The sequence below is a fragment of the Camponotus vicinus genome, unplaced genomic scaffold, assembly GCF_025532165.1.
Source record: "Camponotus vicinus isolate PSW18456_S1 unplaced genomic scaffold, iyCamVici1.0 SCAF_1, whole genome shotgun sequence".
NCBI lineage: Eukaryota > Metazoa > Arthropoda > Insecta > Hymenoptera > Formicidae > Camponotus > Camponotus vicinus.
Window position 1 is genome coordinate 37,648,224 of NW_028141945.1, and position 24,340 is coordinate 37,672,563.

General features: G+C 24.7%; 1 protein-coding gene across 2 annotated transcripts in view; it reads right to left on the reverse strand.

Annotated features, from left to right (window-relative positions):
* Positions 1-24,340, reverse strand: part of LOC145965538 (dynein axonemal heavy chain 1) — an 88,886-nt gene that overhangs the window by 4,579 nt on the left and 59,967 nt on the right. For both annotated transcript variants that reach the window (XM_083089193.1, XM_083089201.1), the window contains 25 exons: positions 23,519-23,681; positions 23,257-23,375; positions 22,282-22,487; positions 22,038-22,200; positions 20,647-20,807; positions 18,740-18,955; positions 17,800-18,024; positions 17,329-17,491; positions 16,574-16,743; positions 15,546-15,754; positions 13,171-13,273; positions 11,656-11,784; positions 11,476-11,596; positions 10,294-10,424; positions 8,629-8,734; positions 7,217-7,371; positions 6,632-6,811; positions 5,813-6,203; positions 4,365-4,636; positions 3,436-3,746; positions 2,665-2,890; positions 2,177-2,372; positions 1,670-1,863; positions 924-1,078; positions 105-471 (listed from right to left, as the gene is read on the reverse strand). In XM_083089193.1, the coding sequence (XP_082945319.1) occupies positions 105-471; positions 924-1,078; positions 1,670-1,863; positions 2,177-2,372; positions 2,665-2,890; positions 3,436-3,746; positions 4,365-4,636; positions 5,813-6,203; positions 6,632-6,811; positions 7,217-7,371; positions 8,629-8,734; positions 10,294-10,424; positions 11,476-11,596; positions 11,656-11,784; positions 13,171-13,273; positions 15,546-15,754; positions 16,574-16,743; positions 17,329-17,491; positions 17,800-18,024; positions 18,740-18,955; positions 20,647-20,807; positions 22,038-22,200; positions 22,282-22,487; positions 23,257-23,375; positions 23,519-23,681 (4,832 nt within the window). The remainder of the gene's footprint in view (positions 1-104; positions 472-923; positions 1,079-1,669; positions 1,864-2,176; positions 2,373-2,664; positions 2,891-3,435; positions 3,747-4,364; positions 4,637-5,812; positions 6,204-6,631; positions 6,812-7,216; positions 7,372-8,628; positions 8,735-10,293; positions 10,425-11,475; positions 11,597-11,655; positions 11,785-13,170; positions 13,274-15,545; positions 15,755-16,573; positions 16,744-17,328; positions 17,492-17,799; positions 18,025-18,739; positions 18,956-20,646; positions 20,808-22,037; positions 22,201-22,281; positions 22,488-23,256; positions 23,376-23,518; positions 23,682-24,340) is intronic.

The following is a 24,340-nucleotide window of genomic DNA, read 5'->3' on the forward strand; positions in this document are numbered from 1 at the left end:
TGTAATAAGTAGATATTAAATAGATAAATATTTATTTTTATGTATTAAAGCTTTTTGTAGAATAAATTTATTTATTTTATTTAGCTATCGAAAGATTTTCTAACTTGAAAAAAGACCCAAGTGCCTATCTCCATTGATTGTTTCAGCATAGCCTGCGCTCTGAGCCCTTGACCCTGGCCAAGAGATATCGAATACAATTTTCTGCCCATCTTTAGCTTGTCGGAAAATTTATATAATTCCGTAGCCGGATCTGTACCGGGTGATAAGATAAAAATAATCGGCGTGCTGTTGGATGACTCCTTATAAATCGTCGACAATTCCGCTATCTGTGGTTCAACAAATTGCCGACCAATCGATTTCATCACATAGATTTGTATAGCATTAATGAGCTTGTCAGGCCGTAGACACTTGAGTATTAGCAACTTTTCAAAATCGTTGAGCTTCGTGTTCCATGGCTCGGGAAACGGTGCTCTAAGTAAAGCAAAATTGTATTTTTAATGAAAGTAATTTTTGTTTTAATCATTTTGCAAACTATAAAGTAAAAAATTTTTAATTTTTAATATGGTATAAATATTTTATATCTTTTCTCTGAAGAGATTTTAATATGGTATAAATTTTTTTATATCTTTTCTCTGAAGAGATTGCAGAAAATACAAAAAATAAAAAAAAATAACATTTCTTACTTTTTCAATAATAAATTAAAATATAAAATATGTAATCAGAGAAAGAGAGAGAGAGAGAGAGAGAGAAAGAGGGAAAGAAAATGAATAATTTTATATTAATATTTAATGTATAATTTTTCCTCCTCCTTTTTATCTCTATTAAAATTGATATAATTATTTCTAGATTAGTTTAACACCATGATCGATATGTATCGTTATATAATATGAATTTATAAATATGAAGAAGGATAATCTACTTACAAATGCGCTTCCTGAGTATCGAATATATTTTTAAATTGGATTAAAGATAATTGGAAAGATGTCACGAATTTGTCAAACTTTGGAAGCATCTCTAAAGCTTGAATTTCTCTCCAGCATCTTGGGGTAATCCATTCTGGTGCGGGATTTGGCAATTCCTAAAGAGAAGGAAAAACTTTGCATATATATCGATAATGTGTCAACGTGATAGATATTTTTTATTTACACACATTGAAGACCATTTTTAGCTATTTGTTTTAAATTTTAGCAGAAACAATTAAAAATTAACAAAACAAATTTATTCCAAATCTTTTACTTTAAATAAAGATACGTTATAATAAATTTAATTCTATTTCACATTTGATAGATTTTTCGTGCTTGATTTATATGTCAAAATGATGAATATATAAAAATAGAATAATACTTTATAATAACAATAATTTTAGATCTAATTTCTATATAATTTCCAAGATTTATTTTATACAAATAAACTTTTAAATTTATATATTACGTACTTTTACGGTATCGTTATTATTATGTACATAGTATATTAATATTTGTACATATGTATGATTATATTTTATATTTAATATTTGAAATTTTTTGAATAAATTAGATATTATATTTGTATTTCTCTAAAATTAATGCAATAATTAATTGCTCGATGAAGTAAATTTTTATTAACTAAAATATATAAAATTAATGTATATAGTTTTACACTATAGCTATAAATTCGCTTCATGTTTTACCCATTTTGGTGCGGCCGTAGTAAGAAAATGTCGCCACTCTTTCGGATCGATTTTTTTATCGTCCAAGAGAATACGTGCACAGAGGAGAAAGCCAAAATGCAATTTGTGTCTTTCGAATAAACTACGACATACGTTCGAAAAGAGCGTGTATGTGAAATTCTCGTTAATGTTTGAGATTCGTTTATTGATATTTTCTGCGAAATTTTTTGCATAAATTTTTTGTATAAATTACAGTAAATTAAAAATCGTAAAATATTTTATTTTAAATATTAAAAATATTTTAGAATTTTAATTAATACTAATTAATACTGATATTAGCGTATCGATCCTACTGTCTGATTTTTTAAAGAGCTTTAAATTTAAGAGAAATATTACGTCTATTTATATAAACAAATTCAAGTTTATATAATCTTTTTAACTAATATATTTTTAAACTTATATATCAGATAAGTTTGAATTAATGAACATTAAAATGCGACTGAATATTAGAATACGAAAAATACTTACCACTTCTTTCGGTATTTGATATACTGTTGTTAAATATAACAATGAACCATTCTAGAGAATATTGATACATGATATCGATATGCTGAAGATCAACGATACAAAAAAATAATATCTGTGCTCGATTTGCTACTGGCATGTACAATGATCTTGTTAAATCGATATTTGTTTGCGTAAGTTCGGCAGTCTCCATCTTTATCTATGTTAAAAAATCACAAAAGTTATATCTTCGATAAATTTATATAAAGAGAAGTTTTTAATTGTATTTTTAATATTAAATGGTTTTTGTCTCGTTATTTTTAACGGATTAAATATCTGTATGGAATTTATTTTATATCTCATTTTAGTATTGAGATTTTATCTAAATTAAATTAATTTATAAATTACATACTTAGTATTATTAATTTATAAATACATACTTAGTATAAATTAAATTAATTTATACTAAGTCTGTATTTTAGAATACTCTAGAAATTCTTTTAATATTTGACCTTGATTTCTTCGCTTTTGGTTTTGGAAGCCTCCAAGGTAAGAATCAGGTCAATGTCATCAACTATCGATTTTTCAGATATTGCAAGTTTGTGAAGAATTTTCTCTTCAATTGCTTCCAGATCCCGTTTCATTTCAGCACATGATACAATAATCGTGTTTCTTTCTTGCTCGAGATCAGGACGTTCTTGTATCGTGACTAGAGATAGCATCTGATCGACAAGATTACTGTAACACATATACGTGGGATTAGATACAAATGTAATATCGCACTCAATTCATATGATCAATTGATGTCGAGGTAATTGGAAGTTTCCTTTTTCATTAAATAAGATTAAGTCAACTTTAGTTTATCATATTTTTAATTTACTTAAAAACTACATCGATTATTCAATCTTATATTAATTACATTTAGTGATATTTATAAAATAGAATAATAAATTTTCTGAGATCAAAAAATTAAAGAGAGAAAAAATGATCGCATATATTAAAATAAATATATATCCAAATTTCTTTTATCTTAAGAGTGGTATTATGATTGAAATTCTCATTGCATACAATTACTATTAAATATAATTAGATAATTATTTTTATTGCGAAATAATATGTGATTAGTAAGAATGTTTCATCATTTTATAATAATCATATGTATAAAATTTACAACATATTCGTATAAAGAATTTAATTGATTTACAAGGTCCGCATACTATTAATTATTCGCATATATAAATTATTCACATAGATTTTTTCTGTTAAAAGAATTAGAATCTTACCTAACAGTGAGCGCAAAGTTGACTATTAGCACTTTCATCATTATTTCCGGAATATAATGCGGATTTGACAATCTCGTAGTTAGATAAAGACGAAAATCGAAATTGTAAGGTATGATATTTTCACCAATTTTGATACTCAATTGTCCGGCATGCTTGAATAATGAACGCGTAAAAATCGGATCTAGGGTAGTCTCCAGTTCGGTACCGACATTTTCGATTAAACATGGTTTCCCGAATCGCACAGAATTTTCAATGACACGTAAAAGGTTCTTATCTGTTATTTTTGCTATTACAAGTCCATTTGGCTTATGCTGAAGTCAAGAATAATTTGATCGATTAAGAGAAAATAAGAAAAAAATATTATTAAATTATAAACAATAACTGAAAAAAGTCAATGTAACAATTATTTAATTATAAATTATTAACTATTTAATTTATATTAACTAACAAATATAAAATTAATTATATATAATTTCAAATTTTTCCCAGTATTTTGTATTTATGTTCTTTTATATCTTTAAAAAGTTGTAACATATTATATGTAACATTGTACGATATATTTCTGCATTATATAAATATGTACATAACATATAAACATTTTTAAGAGTCAGATAAATTCAATACATTTCAACAAACATCATTACATTATCGAATAAAGAGAAAATTGATGCAAATATAATAAAATATTTCCATAATAAATTTTCATTATAATAATAATAATATCGTCATATAAATTGTTATGATTTTATACAGTTATTGTAATTCTATTTAAAATACATACATCATAATTTAACCGAGTTTTAGCTTTACGCTGTATTTCATTACAAAAGTTTCTTGTCAACAGTGCATAAAATTTATTGTAGAATATAGAACAGGCAGATAATATTAAAAAAGATTTTCATTGTGTGTTTTCACAACGTAATACTCACCATATTGCGTATCCATTTATTCGCCTGTGCGTGAGGGTCGATGAAAAGAGGCCATCGTTTTGAATTCATCACGAGAACCGCGTTTTCGACAGATAGGGCATCCCTCGGCAAATCGTTAACGTGCCAATTTCGTATCTCCATCTGATTGCCGAGTGTCAATACCGGTTTACTGCCTGGAGTATGAGGTACATCGCTGCCGAGAGCATTGTACCAGATTGCCAGGAGTTCCTGACGGTAGGTGTCCGTAAAGGGCGTCAAATACGCTATCGCGCCTATAATAAGATGAAAGCTTTTAACGCAAAAGGATTGTGTGAAATGAGGCTTATTCTGTTATTAGAATGAACAGAGCTATTGTAGACATTTGATTAAATTGATGAAAACAAAGCTTTGTCAATCTCCCACGTTAATGGAACAGTCAATAATTGAAATAACCAATGAACTGTATGCAGATAGTGTGCAGATTTCCGATGGCTTTTACACTGGCAGAAATCAATATAAAGAGAGAGATACGCATTAATTTTTAACAACATCATACAAATAATGTTTTTGATTTGATGAGTAAAAAAATTATTTAATGCATTTAGAAAAATCATTGCAATTGAAGAGGAGAAATAAAGATGCTTCTGTGATTATATGTTTTTGTTGGATAATTCTTATTTTATATCTTAATTTCGCATATTCCTTTGCTATAAGAAACATTAAATTGACAATAATTTTTTTGATTATGTATAAATTATTATTAATTTTATTTAATTATAGAATACGAAAGAAATGTAATACTATAAAGATATCATAAAGTTGAATATGATAAAATTCGCTAAAAAGTGTAATATTAAATTTTTTTTTAAATCTCTGTAAGATTTTGTAAAGAATTTCGATTTCTCATATCTGATAGAATCAAGTTAGTGTCACTATTCTTTACAAAGAAGTCCCCTTAAAGTCTAGGGAGAAAATTGGGTTTACGAGAATAACTGTGATTTTATCGTAAATGGCACATTAAAGTGGATCATACAGAATTTTAGCAAGAAAATAACATATATTAAAACAAGAATTAGTAAAATATTTTTGATGATTGTGCAAATTATAATTTTAATCGCAATTATATATATATATATATATAATTATATATATATATATATATATTAATTATATATATATATATATATATAATTGCGATTAATTATATAATATAATTATATAATTATATAATTAATTATATATATATATATATATATATATAATATAATACACATAAAATACAATAATATGTATAATACATTAACTTGTACTGTAAATTAAATTATCCAATTTATTTCAATTAATAATGCAACGGATTTATAAGAAAATTATTTCTGAAACCATATAAATGATTGAGTTCTATTTTCTTTTTCGTACATAAATAAAAATAAATAATTCGAACGAGGTGATGATTGAAAATTTGTTCACACCTGACGACAGAAGTATGTCACCAACAGCATTCTTTAAGGACACTTTTATATCGTCTACCATGATGATCCATCGCTTCTGTTCATCTGACAGACCCACGATCAGTCTTACGGCTCGCGCTATTCGTTCCTCACATAGCTGTTTCTGTCTCTCTAAATCGACCTTTTTCTCTTCTTTCTCCCTCAATTGATCTTGCAGTTTCTCAATACCTTCTTCTACCTCTCGCAGCCTCACTATAGCGGCTGCAAGAGTTTTTTCAGTTTCAACCAAAATTTCCTCGGCTTTCTCCAAAGCTGCCATTTTGGGCTCCACTTTTTTAATTACGAAATAGTAATTGTACATAGCGTGGATCCACAAGCACAAAGAATGACAAGCCTTTGAGACTTGAAGTACCTTTTGATATTATAATTTTGATAGTTATCTTATTATAATATTTTGCTAATTCAAATATTAAAGAAAAAGTAATTACATTCACACACAATACAATTAATAAATTATATTTTTTGATAATTTAGTATTTTTTTGTAATATTTTTTATTGCTATTAAAATATTAATTTAAAAAAAATATTTATATCAATAGACATCTTCCTCTTTTTTTTCTTTATTAATTTTACAGTAAAAAATTGTCAGAAATTATTGCATATGTTTATGAGATTAAATAATTTCTACTTGTATAAAAACTATATCAATATAACACATAAAAATTTACTGCAAGTAAAAATAAAGTATTGATTTAAATTTTTGAGATTAAATGTTTCATATGAAAGAAATGATTTGATGAATGTAATTTGTTATAGTATAATTGTAAACGGATATTTACTTTCGCTGGTTCAAAGTTTGGATTTTCTATGTAATCCTTAAGTTTATTGATCATTTCCTCCGTAATATCTTCCTTCCTAAAATGCTTCATTGTATACAAAAAATGAATTGGATCTGCTAGCATTTGACTCCCAGGGGTCCAGTAATCTAATATTTTTTCGCCGGGAAGCTTTCCAGGATGCTAATAATATAGTCATGTGTTTTGTAAAAGTTGTTCATCTAATTAAATTAATTAACAATCGTATTGTACTTTTTTATAAAAAATTAGAAGCATTTCAAATTGAGTTATTAAATTATCAATTTTAATTTACATTTTAAATCTCTTAATAAACAAATTTAACAAAAAAGTACTAAAAGTACTAAAAATAGGATACTTTAAATAATGTATTGCTATATAAAAAATGCACAAATAATAAAGCATAATCATTATTAAATTACATTTTATAATTACAATTTATATTAAATTATATGATAACACCTACATACATAATATAAAATAAAAAGCATTATTATATCTTGTTTATAGAACAGAAATATTATTTTGTAATATATGTATTTGCATAATTATACATTTAATTGAACGAACCTTATGTGGTTTTACATTGTTCACAATGCACATTGCTTCAATTACTAAAAGCACTCCTATTGGCGGTCTTTTCATCGCTTTTACCTCTGCAATATCATTTTTATTTAATGCTTTCAAGCTAGCCTCGGCAACTTCGAGCATTGGTTTTACTTCATCTGCGAATATGTGAAATTTATATAAAAAGACACAGATTATTTATTTCTCATCTGTAAATTATAGTTTTGTCCAATTCTCTTGAGTATTGTTTGATTTAATCAAATCGTCTAAATATTCAAAACTACGATATTTTTCTTAATATTGTATTTATTTAGTTCTTATGTAATGAGAAAGTAACAAATATAAAACATCAACTTCGCAAATATTCTTTTATCAATATTTTATCTTTGCTATTGAAAATTGAAATTGAAAAATTTTTTGTTTACTAATAGACTTTCATAGATTTGTACATATGCCGAATTTTTATTTATAATAGTTTGTACACACACTAATGTGTCATTTTCTTTATTTAATTGTATATTCACATGTATATACATATAAGTACAAATATTTATGTGCGAGCTTTTATGTTTAATACTACAAAATCCCTTATCAAGGTTTTGATATTTAAACTGTGTTTGGGCGCAATACATTTTTCCAAAACAGAGAAATAAATAATCTATGCGTTTGCATGTTCTCAATAATGTTAGACAACACAATAAAAAAAAATATTATTTTCAATCTATAATACATTCTATATTTCCAACTGATTGTAAGTTGCAATAGTACAATAAAAGACAATGAGAGAATTAATCACGATGTATATGTATCGTACGCTAAAGTTGTACGCTAAAATCTATTTAGGCATATCATACATACCGATGATAGTTAGCTTTACATATCGATGATAGTTAGCTTTTCATTATCAGGGAAATAGTGAGATATTGAATAGTGAGATATTTGAATATAAATTTTGTATGGAATATCCTCTATACTCCGAATCAATCGAGTATCATTCTAAACATAAACTCCTTGATATTTCGAATGTTAGTGAATGTTAATTCATGTAAATAAAAATTAAGAATGTTTAAATTTTAAAAGTTGAAAATAATTTATTTTGTGGCCGTATAATTTGCAAGATAAATGAACCATTTGAGTCGAAAGTTTATATTGATATTCTTCTATATTATTATATTTTATCTGTATCAAATTATAATTTGTTACAAATTATAATCAAAAAAGAGAAGAAAATAAAGTGTAATAAAAAAAGAAATAATTTTAAGAATAATAAGCGTTATTTTTTTGTTTATTCTCTTCATTTTAATGTTACGAATTTAATGCTGCTTATAAATGCGCGCAATTGCATATACTACAAACATAAAATATACTGATCTCGCAGAGTGAGATTTTACTAAGCTTAAAGAGATAAAACGTACTTAAATCGGTCTCTGCCTCATTTCTAATCGCTTCATTTTCTTGCTTCATTTTTGATGCCATCGCTTCTTGTTGCATCGCTATTACCTTAACTTTTTCCGCTTCAATCTACAACAATATTACGTGACAAAATATATTTCTTATAAAAACTATATTAAATTGTATCATTATAAATATTCAAAAACAGAACTGTATATTACATTTGATAGAAAGAATAGTAGGAATGATTAAATTTGTTTGCCTGTGTATACAGTAAAATTATTATTAAAATAATCTTATTGAAATGTTAAAGTAAAATTTTTTAATGTAAATATAAATATAAGAATAATGTAACTCTAATTATATATAATATTTTATTTAATTATAATAGTTTATTTTTTTCTAAATGGATTTAAACATTAAAATTTCAAACATTTTTTATAATATTTATACATTTTTTGATCAAATTATTTAACTACCTACACAAATAATACGAAAATTTTCCATTAATAATTTTATATGGTGCATATATTTATCTAAAACAATTTTGTTTAGATAAAATCAAAACAGCTGATTGTAAAAAATTATAGTACTATAATTTTCTTTTAAAATTATAAAAAATTTTATTTAATTGATATGTACATTTTTATGAACAAAATTTTATTGTGTATTACAGTGAAGAATAATTTATTTTAGAAGAATATTTTATTGTGGTAGTATTTTTTTCTTAATTGACAAATTAAAAAAATTATAATATTTTACTCAAATATTTTTATTTTTAATTAACATAATATTTCATACTTTATCTTACATCGTGATACGAAACTTAAGGATCTTTGCTAATATTTTTAATTTTATCGAAACATTATAAAATTATATTTAAAACTATTTTAATTAATTGGATTAACAGAATTACTAAAAGATAATTTTTTGCAAAAATTTACAAAAGATTGTCAAAATAACAATTTTATCAACATTATTAAAAGCTAATAAATTGGATTATCTTCTCTTATAAATCTTTCACGTAATATACATATATATAATGTAAAAAGATTTTTTAAAATGTCAAAGAGATTAAATTCTGAGAGATTAAATTCTCTTTTACAATTGAGAAATAGTTTTAGCTAAAAGTATCATTTAAAGATGTAGAAAAAACTGTTTCTTTTTCAATAAAAAAAATAAATTAAGAATATAATATAATTTTAATTATTTTTATTATATTAAAATAGTGACTAAAGTACACTTTTAAAAACTATAATTGTGTTTTTTATATCTAAAGAGACAATTCATTCAAATTCAACTTTGATTTGTTTTTTATCTAAAACCTATCTAATTAAAAATAATAATTACTATATAATCCATTGAAAGGCGATCTATATTTAGGATAGTACTTAATTCAAATATATATCATCAAAAAATCAATAAAAATACAAAATTTGCAATAATTAAAATAATAAATATATATATATATATAAAATCATAGAAAAAAAAATTTCGCAAAAAAACAAAGCGTTTTCTTTCTTAAAAAAATCTTATTAAAAAAATATTTTATTTTTTTCATTTATGTCTTTAGTGCCATAGTTGGAATATTTTTGGTTTCAAATTCCTTGTTAATTTATAAGTTGCATATTTCATATATATTTGAATAATGAGAATATAAAATTTTCTTTCAAAAGTTTAATGCTTACCGTGTCTTGAGTAATTTCTTGTATCATTTTTATTGTAGCTTCCGTTGCCTTTTCTATCTGCGGCTTCATACGTTTTAATAGCTCTTGCATGTCTTTAACTTCTGCTTCTGTGCTTGCCAGTTTGCTTAATCCTATTTGAGAAAAATGCGTGTTGAATTACAAAGACAAGTTGTATGGTGATTCATGCAAATTAGATGAAGTCATTAATTTGCATCGTCTGATGTTTTAAAGGCAAGCTAGAGGTACTGAATTTTCTTCATTTCTTGATCTCATTAAAGGTCCAAATAGATGATGCATCTCCATTTTACCATGATCTTTCAATGAATACTAAAAACAGTAGTTTTTCTTCAATTTCCTCTATTCTTCCTACTCTTTTCCTTTATTCTAGTAACATTAATCTCATTATGATTCTCAATAATAATAGAATAAATATAATTAAAATATAACATAAATAAAATATAATATAAATAAAATTAAATTGAAATATTATATGAAGAGATATATTGTGCAAGAAGTTAACATAAATGGGATATTTCATTTCCTATCTTCTAACATGTGAGTGACATCCGTGATTTGTACAAATCGATATCTCAAATTTACCACGAACTACGAGCTACCGTCAGACAGTCGGCGTTAAATTTACGAACTGGAAAATTACTGATAGCGGTCGTTTACCTTTGACCTATGACATCCGTCTCCTGTTATGCTCAATACACGCCGTTAGTAAAATAAAAAATAAATATTAAATAAAACAGAGATTTTCCGTTCTAACCGTCGTTTCAATTCGATTACTTTCATTAGAGTCGTATTATGTTTGCTGTAAAGAAATTTGTGTAATATAAAGATGATCATATTTTCTAAATTCCTCCTCACGATTCTTTTTTATATTTTATATTATTTATTCATCCGAGACTGAAAAATATAAAATGTTTTTTTATACTTTTGAAAATATTATTTTAAAATTCTTATAAAATTCTCAATATATATTTTAAAAATAGATATATATCTCGTATATTGTTTAACATCGTATATCTAAAAAGCTTCACTGAATTAAGATAATTAGAGAGAATTTACATACAAAACTTTCCTAAATATTAATATTTATTATTTTCTAAAGTTACAGAAACCGTTATTTTAACTATTCTATATTTTTATTTTATATAGTTTTTCAACTTTACTCACCGGTGGATAAATGAGTCATCGAAGAATTTAATTCGTCTTTTTTCTTTTTCAAAAGGTTGCCATAACCAGAGAGCAATTCCAAATACGACGTAGGAGTAACGTAATTATGACGTGCCAGTTCCTAAGATAAATTTTATTCAGCATAGTGACGTCTGTGTCCAAATGAAATTACATACTCACTTTCAAAAAGCGTTCACTGGCATCAATCACGCTGGAATGCATACATTGACATATCCTTACGATAGATCGCAAATTTTTATCCGTGATCGATTTGTCTTTGATATCCAATAAAAGATGCGTCGCTACGCTCTAAGCAAAAATATATTGCAACTAATACTCGAGCAATTATATCCTGAGCAATTATTTTCTAATATATTTCAAATATCTATCTTACAATTTTGTGACAAGCTTCGTGAAATTAATAGTTACTTATATGTGTTGAACTTCTGGTTTCAAATGAGAATTAATTTACTATGAGAAATTTCGAGGAGAGATTGGAATTCGGAATTAACATCGCGAACTTACTTAGTATCATGCCAACATTTGCATCATATTAACATCAAATGTACATTAAATGCACATTTAAGTCCGATAATAAGGTCGTACTTATAAGAAAAGGGTAGATTTCATCATCAAATCGTACTTATTATTAAATATCAGTTTGTATCTAGATGTGGGTAAGTAAACAAATATTTTCTTGCATATTTCGTATCAATAATCTCGTAATCAATAGAATTTCTCTACAATTCTTAATTAATCAGTTTTAAAATCAGTTTTTAAGCTTATTTGACGAAAATTATATCAAATGACATAATTTTTATCAAATTTCTCAAGTTCTGAATTTCAATAAATACACGGCGCTATTATTTTATGAATTAAATTCATTTACTATCTATCCAATAAGATTAATTTTTTTAGACATATCAGTTTATAAAGATCTGGACTTGTTAATTATACATCTGTCAAAAGTATAAGGATTATAATAAAATCTCGGAACTAAAATTAATTACAAATTGCGACTGTCATTTATTATAGATCGCCTTTTTCTTTGCTTTCACAGTTTATAGAAATTGAAATGGTTAACTTACTAGTAAATAAGTTGTAGATAGAAATATATTTCGTGATATGAAATGTGATGATTAAATAGATTAATTTGCTGTTAATTATAGTTTAATATTTATTAGGAAAAGCATATGTTTATTATTTTTAAAATTATTTTTAAAATAAAAAACGATATAACATTTTAATAGAAAATATAAATTTTATACTTTTACATTTATTATTACGCAATCGTTTGTTGTTTCATTCATAAGGTGTTTTGATATAACATACGTATTAAATAAATAATACTTTCTCGCATATCCCGCATTTTTCCATTATAAATATATCAAAAATACTAATACAAAAAATTTGTTGGAAATATACCCAATTCAATGCCTCACGTAATATTAAAACTTTGTAATAATTGTTCGTCAATATTTTGATGAGATGTTTATAATTTTATTATTTCTAGATTTAAAAATTACATTGGAATTTATATATACGTAGTATATATAAATAATAAAATACTTTATAATATTTTTGAGGCAGATATAATATTGATCTGGTATTTTTATTAAAACATTTTTATATAAGAGAATTGCAGAGACAGATATATTTTTAGTCATTTCATGCTCTTTATTATATTATACAAACCTGAAGTGCGGTATCCGGCCAGGGGCAAAACCAATCAATTGAACAGCAATTTACTAACGCCGGAAATTGTCTGATACGAGCGCGAAATATATCTCCAATTGGACTAAATATTGGAAATATAAGAACATCAAGTCAATTGTGTATGTAGATTTATGTGTGATTAAATGCATTAAATGTTTCATGATTTGCCAAATAACAACATAAAAAGAGATTAATTATGTATGCATGATTATTGTATACAAATATTAATTCTATAAATAAATTAAATATTTTTCTTTATTAATATTTGGATAATTCGTAATTTTAATACTTTCCTCTACAAAAATGATTTATTAAATTATTTCCACTAAATTAATTATTATTTTGACTTGGTTAATCTAGTAGATAAATTTAGCAAATTTTATTAAATAAACTATTTAATTATTACAGTTTTGTATTACAGTCTTATAGTTTACATATAATTATAATGTCTCTTTCTTCTTTTCAAGCTTATTAAATAGAATAATATAAGAATTTATATGAAGAATTTATATGAATTTAAATTTTTTTAAATTGACAAGAGAATTGACAAATAAAATGATTTTTTCTTCGAGTTCTTATTTAATAGAAAAAACATAATATTAAAAGGAATAAACTAATATTTTCAAAGAAAAAGGTCGTAGAGGACGTGGAATGCAATGCATTTGCGATAAAATTATTATGATTGGTGGTTTAATTATCAATCAATCTTAATTATAAGTGATTTGCTTATTCTATGAAAAATTCATATAAATATGGGATGAAGATTCGTTCTGACCCAGACATATTAAGTCTAACGATCAATATTTCATTATTCCTTCGGTTTTGTCGCTGTTTTCATATTTTATCTACTTTTATGTTCTTGGTCATTGTTTTGCTGGAACTTAATCTTTCACTATTATCATCTTTCTTGAGGATTTTATTATATATTATATTATATATATTGTGCAAAAGATTATTTTTTAAATTAAAATAACAGCAAGAATAAGTACATTTAAAATCTTTATTTTTATGTGTTTATAGTTTATATAATTTAACGCTAATTTAATGCTTATAAAAAAGATATATAATATTATTACTGTTTAATAAAAATAACTTTCAAATTGCTCCGTCGGTTTAATGAATAAATTATTAAACAAATTCAAAATATTTAATGTTTGTTTTCATGAAAGATTTGTTCTGCAAAATTTTCAATAATTTAAGTTTTGAAGGGATTAAGAGAGAGATATTAAATAGAATGTGTAATTTATTTCAAGTTGAATTTTTGTTTGCTCTTCTCATTACTGTTAAGGACTTAAAGTTAAAAAGAAAATGGCATAAGAGCCAACGCGCGGTAGTTGGAGCGCAGAGAAGCACTTCTTTCTTTTTTCAATATTAGTTTAAAAACACATATATTTTTAAAAAACACATTATAATAACCAAAAACGAACGTTTCGGATTATCTTTTGATCCTTCTTCAGCGCGATGTTAACAATTTATATTACAGATAGTGACGCGTTACATTAAACGAATTTGTTCTCGACGCGTAGGTGACGCTAAATTGCATCCCGCGGAGGTCTAGTAAGCGCTCTGCTTCTAACAGTCAATTAAATATACTATAGTTATGCTATGCGACGTCACAGCAGATCTTACAAATCGAATAAAAACTTAAAGTTGTTCTAAAATAATCTTGGATATTCAAGAAGTTCTTATAAGTTAAATATATAAATTATTTTATTATATATGGAAGAATTATAAATATATTGATTGTTTAGAGAGAATAACTGCATTTGATTAATTTCAAAAATAGAAATCATATTCAAAAATTCAAAAATAGGAATCATAATACTATATTATATAAGACTCATAATACTATTGTATTGTTTATTATATTTTATATGAGACATAACAATTTCGATACGAATATTAATGCAAAAAATAGATTCTGTTCTGAATCATAAATAACTATTATCCTTTCCAGATCTATTTCTTGATTTTTAATATTATTTTACACGACACATGATATGAGATTAATAACGTTACGGTTATTAAAAATTATATTGACATTCGATATATAATATATTTAAATCTGCATCGCATCTAAACCTCGTCATAAATGTATAAATCTCATGGATGAATCTTTACCACAAATTCATATCATGGCAAATGATAATTTAGATTTATCTAATATAATATCTAACTATATAGGTACATTGACGAAAGTTATATTTCTCTCTCATTTTTTTCATATAAATTACATGTTATTTACAGATTTAAAAAAAAATTATGAATTAATCATTTATAGATAGGAAAAAATAATTATAAATTTTTTTTTAAAATGACACTAATAATAAGATTTAATTTTATAATAAAAATACCTCATTGTGATGACAATGTGTAAATTGTTTTTGACTCTCTTCAGATAAGCGGAGAAAAGATTACTTCTATTGATCTGTAGCCCAGTCTCTTGTACTGGTGCTCGCATTGCTTTATAAATTTTCTCTATTTCATCAGTTTGATATATGTTTGGAACATCACCATTATTCAAAATATTATTCAAGTCTTCCAACATAGAGTCATTCTTTATCTAGAAAAACCTATACGTATTATCCATGAAATATGTAAAACAAAACGGTAATAATTAAATGAACATAATCCCTCTGGTTTAGCTCTGAAGTATAAAATAATTTAATAATCCGCTTAAAGTGAATAGACTTTTATTTATTTTTCAATGCAAAAGAATATGCAAGTATATAGTTTTATTATTGTTATAAGAATGAGTTTTTTGTGCGCGCGCGGCACATATACACACACATACATATACATATATGTTTTATCAATTGTAATAATATATTAATAATATATTAATAATAAATAATTATAATTATGACATACATCTGTATATAATTACAAAAAAAAACATAAGTTTGAATTATTTAATATTTTTAATTATTTAATCTAAAATTAAATTTTTATCTATTTAAAATTTTAATATGTAAAAATTATAAATTTAGTTAGAAACATAACGATATAACTAACATAATAGCAAAAAAATGACTCAGTTAATTCTCGTTATCTCTAAAATAAATCATTTTATTTTTCGTGTTTTATAAGAAACCCTATAAAATTATCTTGTATCGTTCAATACTGCCTATTCCTTTTATTAGATTGATTATTTATTAATTGATTATTTATTATATTAAACATTTATTAATTGATTATTTATTATATTAAACATAATTGATTAATTGATTAATTGATTATTTATTATATTAAACATAAATAAATAAATAAATTATATATACATAATTATATATACAGGGAGAAATATAGAGAACAAAATATAATAAATTTCTCAAACATCCAAATAATTTAAGCTTTAATTGACAATCTGATCTAATTTTACCTGCGTGTCAGAAAATAGAAAGACAATAGATTGATTCCGTAATCCTGCCTTTAAGATTATATTTTTGATATCGTCTCGCCAGTTATGAATCGTAAAAGCTTTATCGATTCCAATCTGGAAACAATTGTACTCTTGGATGTGCGATGCAAGCTTCGTCAGACTTTGACGTCCTAGGAATATAAGTATTTCGTTTTGTATTTGTATCTTCTAGACGCAACATAATAAATGCAAGTTCTTTAGACAGTAAATTCTCTAGATTGAAGAAGTCATCAATATGAATTTCTTGGAAAAACGATTGAAGAAGCCATCAATATGAATTTCTTGGAAAATATATAAAAATATCATTCATTAAAATGAATAAGCTATTTATGAAGCATATCATACAATAGCTATATAGAACATTATGAGACATTAATATGAAAAGCGAAAAAATGATGCTGCGAATAATGTAGCTGTTTAAAATTGTGCAAAGTTAACAATAGTACTATACAATACTATTATTCAATTTATATTATCTGTACTCCTGATGGAATCAGTTTTATAAAGTTTATAATCTATTTCTAAATTTATAAAAAATATACATATTATTATTACATATATAGTATTTAGTTAATATAAAAGTTAATTTTTTGAATTGATTAATTAATATATTTATCAAATGTATCTTTTGTAAAAGAGTATATAAATTAATTTTAAGAACTATTATATCAATTATGGAAATGTTTCGTGATATTGTAGGTGCAATTACAATATACCTGAACCACCCATTCCTAATAATAAGGCATTTCCTCTAGGTTGTCGAAGAATCCGCATGATTCTACAAATATGACTCATTGCATCTTCAAACAGTACTAATTGCATCGGTGACATTGTTGAATTATTATAATCTTCCAAAAAATCAAGTAAAATTTTTTTCATCTATAAATATATAAAAAAAGTCGGCACACATTTTTTATTAATTTTTTTTATTAGTTATAAAAGAGAAATTTTTAAAAAGACAAACACATGCAATTATATAAAAAATTCAAAAATAGTAATTATTAGAGTTTATATATTTATCATATTATTAAGTTTAAATAATAATTATTAATTTCATAATTAAAAATTATTAAAAATTTATATTTATATTATGTATATATATATATATATATATATATATATATATATATATATACATACATTATAAAATTTAAATTATAAATATACAATTGGAATTATATAGTTACTTGTTTTATATCTGTTATTTGTTCATATTCTTTTGCTATGCCACAAAAGTCACCATAAAATAATGTTCCCTTTCCAATAAAATTATCAGCATCACAATGAAACTTTTCGTTTAATATATCCCGCAAGAATTGATCGAACCATTTTCTATCTTCGTCGTCAATCAATCGATCACTGAAGACTCGAATATTTTCATGATACCAAAGTAATAATAGTTTTTCACGAGTCTACGTATAAAAAGATAAGTATGATACAAATTATATAATATGTAGGATAATTTTTATAAATTAATTTATATAAATTAATGAATTAAATATTATATAATATGTAGGATAATTTTTCTATAGATTAATTAAGAAAATAGATTGCAAAAAATGCGAAACATATATTAATTGTTGCTCGATAAATAAAATTCCGTAACGCGTATTTTTGTTTTGCATATTTAGATCAAGATGGATATAAAACATTCAATTTTATACTAGCTGTATATCAAAAAAAGTATTGAATTAGATTAAAGTGATCTCTATTGTAAAGCAATCAAGAAAAAATTGGAAACGTATAACAATATTCGCCAATTTATGTATAGACTGCTTTGTCACGTACAAATAAAGCCATTTAAATAATATTTTTTATTCCATTTTATATAAAATAGATTTATTCTTTTTTAATTCTATTTTAACTTTTTAATAACGTGCGATGTATAGCCACGAGCGCCGCGCATGTACGAGCTGAAGGGAAGGTTTGTTTGATCATACACGAGTTTTAATCACTCGAGCACATAGTCTTTTATCGAACAATTCTTTTCATTCTACAAGATAGTTATTATTATCGACGTATCTTTATTGAAGCAACTTGTTATTAATTCCGAGATGATTTGCTTTTCAGTGAAATATAATCAATTTTTAAATTAGAAAGTTAATAATACTTAAAAATTATACTAACTAGCATTTTTGTTGCGTCCGTCATAAGTATACCTTGGAAAACCTTACTTAAATCACGAAGATTAAAAGTGTAATGGGATTTATTGGGAGTTGGTAACATTTCGTTGCATATATTTGTAAAAACTTTTAAAGTAGTGTCCACTATATCATCTAACATATTTCCAAGTTCTGGTGTATTTGATAGCCATGAGTTAAGAATTGTTTTGAAGATATGTGACTGTAAATTAAATGTATAATAAAATTAAATGATTATATTTATAGATATCCATTTATAATTTTAAAAATATTATCTCATATACAAACATTTAATTAGTTATCTTTCATAAATTTATAGTGCTTCCAATTACATAACATTTACTTTTTAAATAGACTTTTAAGCAATGAGTTTTTCCTGACAAACATTCTAGCATGCATTCTATATTTAATTCAACATTAATTTTACATTTTAAAGTTGTTCGAACTTTTGTTTAAAACTTACTTTAATTGAAATTTGATTTTACAATTACATGTAGATATTTACTGTTAAAACTTACAAGATAACAAAATAGATAGAATTTTTCTAATAAAAAATTAACTTAAAAAATTTGTTATAAACTTTAATTTTAATTTCAATTCAAAAGTTTGTAAGGGAACATAAATATAGTATAAACCTTTCGGCGATAAATTTATAATATATCAATTGCCAAAAGGAGTTCATATTAAGAGACAATTATTACATTGTTCTAATTAAAGTTTACTTATTGTTTTATTACATTCAGCACTAATAATAATATTACTCTTGACCTAATATTTAATTAGCCGATGTTAGATAACATCCGAGGGCATCAGTACTAAGGAAGTTCTCCAGAGTACGAATATTATGAATGATTTGACACGAATATTTAATCAACACACACAGTATTTAAACTCGGTCCCGCCTCATCGACCTTGAACGAAACGTACATAGAAGGTCTCGCGGGTGCGCAGAATCGGTGAGGTTGATTATGGTCTCCATTATATTAGCCGAGCAGGTGATTATGATAAATTATGGTCGGTACTGTCACGATTTACGACGTCTAATTGCGGCGAGCACGGAGGAACAAGGCAAACAGCGCAGCTATGTTCCACAGTGTTCCGTCTTTTCTAAAGGGTCGCGATTATGCGCTTGGGTGTGGATGCCGATTCAATGGAAGAAAACTTGACGACGTAGTGGAAGGAAATGTACATGTACATATCAAGTATGTGCAGCCACGAGCGTAACAAATATCACATCGGAAATTATCTTTCATTGAATTTTAACGCGCAAGCGACACAATAAGTAAAATTGTAATATTCATTGTATCATTATACAATAAACATCTCTCGATTCTGAAATTATTTAAAATTCAATATTCTTGTATTTTTCGCCTATAAAATATCTTATAGAATATTTTTCTACTGATGATTTTGATTTGCGATTTTTTTATTTGTGTGTATGAATCAGTTTTTTTTATTAAAATTAATAAATAAAAAAATATTTTTAATAAAATATTTTTAATAAAATTAGAAAATTTATTTTCTTTAATATATATAATTAAAGATTTTAATAATTAATAATTAAACTTTATAGAACATAAAATATTATGTAAAATATTTTAAACAAATTGTCTATTTATATTACTTATCTTTTTATAATATATTGCTCTAAAAAACAGTTTTTGAATTAAAAACGAAACTTGTTTAAAATATTTGATACCTATAGAAGCGAGATATTTAAATCAAGGATCTTTTTTTCATTTGATAAGATTACAACTTCAGAAAATTCACGCGCGCAGAAATTTCACAATTTTATTTCTAAGCAAAAAATAATGTGATATCCTGAAAGATTGTCGATAAATGCGAGCAATTAGCGTATTCAACGTGCAGTTTTACAAATACCATGCAACTCACTTTGGCGTCGTCCTCGATCTCTGGAAACGCAATAATATGGAAATGTCGTAGAAGTCTGGCAGTTATTGGGTTTCTTCCACCTCCGGAAAGTCCCATAGCTGCGACGAAATTTACGTCCTCGATGAACCTGAAGGATCCGATCTCTTTTCTGTCGTACCATCCTGCGGAAAATTTATCTTTATTTAAATTTTAATATGTTACGTTTTATCATTATATTGTCATTATATAAATAGTATCATTATTTTATCATTATATAAGTAGTATTTTATATCATTATATAAAAAGTATAGACAGTATTATTTTTCATAATTAGCATAATTTAAAAAAAAACTGCAATAAGAAATCTTGAAAAATTTTTTGATTTATTAAAGCTGAATTTGTCAAAATAATGGAATGGATAATATATTGTAAGAATTTTTTCTATGATTCCATGATTATATAACTCGCCCAATATCGTATTATATTAATCTGGTCGTATTTATATTCGGAATGCATAAATATATATCCATGATATCGGATTCCGTCATATAATAAAGGTCAACTGACAGCATCATTGCATTCAAGACTAGATATTATTCTATAGAAAAATATCATTAAAATTATTACATACTGAATTTAATATAATTCATTAAATTTTTATATGCAGATTTTCATATATAATCTTTCAAAACATTAATTTCATCTTAAATTTTCTTATAAGCTTTTAAGAGTCACGATTAAAATTTTCAAAATTAATTTAAAAGTTATTTATCCGCTCTCTCTTTCGTAATCGTGATACAATTTATTTTTAATAAAATCCTGTAAACGAAGGTTTTAATGAAACAGGAAATATAAAAATTATGAATCTCTTAAGTAAAAGATAGGTCAATATACTGTAGCACGGAAATGAAATGTATTTACTTTTGTAAACTTTATAATTTATGAAATATAATATTATCCATGAGATAAAAATATAAAATTATAAAATATTGCACTGTATTTTTTTATGAAAAAATGAAGAAATTTTAATAGATAATTGATGTATTATTTTGCAAATATATTTATAATGGCAAATCTAGAAAATTATTCGCAGATCAAAATAAAATATACTATATAGCTAAAATTAGAATAAAATAATTAGAATAATAACTAATTTAGAATAGTTAATAATCATATATAGAATTATTTATTACTTTATAATTTTCATATAATACTCGCTGTTAAATATTTAACCATTATTTTTTTTCTATATTTTATTTTTAATTAAATTCTCTTGCCATATTTTTTCATTCATCGATTTATCATCTTAACAATGATTCATGCATCAATTGAATGAGTTATTACAATTTAATTAATTTTATGTTATTATATATTACACATATATGTATGTATAATTAATTCTGTTTTCTCACCGTTTGAAACCATAAATTGACGGATTAATTCAATTGGTGGTTGAGCACCGTACGCATCCAGTGCTGGCATGTTCAAGTCATCGATGAAAAAAATTTGTTTTTTCAGGATCGGCGGCCCGTAAATACCTTTACGTCTCTTGTCCAATTTCGCGTCAATTAAATCCTGTGCGAAAATAGATTCGTGCTATTAATCTCACTTCCCGTTTCCCGTTCGAAAAATACGTAATTCGCTTTTCTGCTGTACTTGCGTTTGATTCGCCGTAATTCGCGCCGAGAAAGTCATGATGTCGCAAATATATTTTTTCGGCATGTTACGCGATAATTTCGCCGACACCGTCAAAGTCTTGCCGCTTCCGGTCGGACCCACACAGAGTATATTTGTCTCATTCACGAGAAGATATTCAATTAATGCAGCGCTTCGCACGTTATCCTTAGTTGGAACCTCGATATCTGCAAAAAAGTCATTTGTCAAGAAAATGTTGAACAAAATATAGAACACATACCATTTTGAAATAACCATTTTGCAACACATACGATTTTGAAATAAAATGTCATAAATATAATAGTTATATTAATTATTAATAATTATATTTTATATTTACACAAACTAAAAAAATATATAATATATTATAATGTGAAACATCTAGGATAGTTGAAATATCTCCATATATGTATCAATATCTCCTTATTAATAATCTTTCTTATTTTATTATAAAATCTTTGTCTTGAAATAACTTTTTTCTGAAAATTTCTTTGAACATTGTATATTTTTTCGTGTATATGTATCTTTTACTCGTTTAATTTTAAATGTCTTTATAACTAGATCTCAAAAATTTAAAGTTCTTTTAAGTTAAATTAAATTTAAAGTTCTGATAAGTTAAATCAAAATTAAAGTTCTGTTAAGTTAAATTAAATTCTATTAATTTAAATTAAAAATATCACTAAAAAATATAGTTAAAACGCCCTTTTCGTATGTTTTGCTTGCTCAACATTATTATCAAAGCTTTACTCAGTTTTTCCTTTTCATTGCGTGACTATAGGTAAAAATTGAATGCCAAACAAAATAATCAACTAATTAACTATGTATTGTATAAGTATAAATGTAATATATATATATATATATATATATATATATATATATATATATATATATATATATATATATATATATGTGTGTGTATGTATTTTTTTCCCCCCTAAAGAAATTATTGTGGCTTACCGGCATATTTTGTTTCTGGTATTATTCTGATGAGTGGAATTCCATCCAACCATTTGTACCACTTCGGTGGAATTGGCTCTTGACCCTCGATAGAATCGGTGAATCCACCATCGTGCAATCTGAATAGTCATGTTAATCTCTATATTAACTGCGCGCATGTTTTCCAGTAAATATTGTAATACCAAAGAATTGTGTACATGAATGTTTCCAGAAAAAATTGTTTCTTATATAATTCATTTTTTGAATTACTTTATATTTATACCTGTAATCAAATACAAAGCCATCTTCTGGAAACGGTGTTTTATGTTGAGCATGCTTTTGTATTTTTCTCAGCCAATCACTAAATATACATCGGCTTTTATAATCACAAATAGCACCTAATCCCCAAACGATAGCAAAAGCTATCCATGGCGACAGCAAATCCGCTATGCACAAAGTATTCATTGTGTGATCAATAATTGTGAGATTCGGTATTATAAATATAATATAATATCAGAATTTATATATAAATTTCTTAATGATTCTAGTAGATTGAAAAAATGAGAAAAAATTATATGTAATAATTAATATTTAAATATAGCAATTAATTTTTATTAATGGATAAATAAATAAGTAAATAAATAAATAAATAAATATAGTACACATATTATAAATTATTCTTTATTATATATATATATATATATATATATATATATATATATATATATATAATAAAGAATAATTTAATTAAATAATTTTATTAAATTCTTTATTATATATATATATATATATATATATAATAAAGAATAATTTATAATATGTGTTTAATGAACATAGCCAATTTATTTTAAAAATATTACATCAAATCTGTACTATATCATTTTTATTTTCATATTACATCTCATATTACATCAAATTACGTTATTTCTATTGTTATATTTAATTGAATGTTAAATCAATTTTGAAATACAATATAATTATTATTTCAATATCATTATTTCAATATTAACACCGATTACATTTAAAGTTAAAATATTATGCTGTTCTGCACGATATTACATTTTTGCATACATAGCACAAGCTTGACTTTTATGCTCTTAAGCTG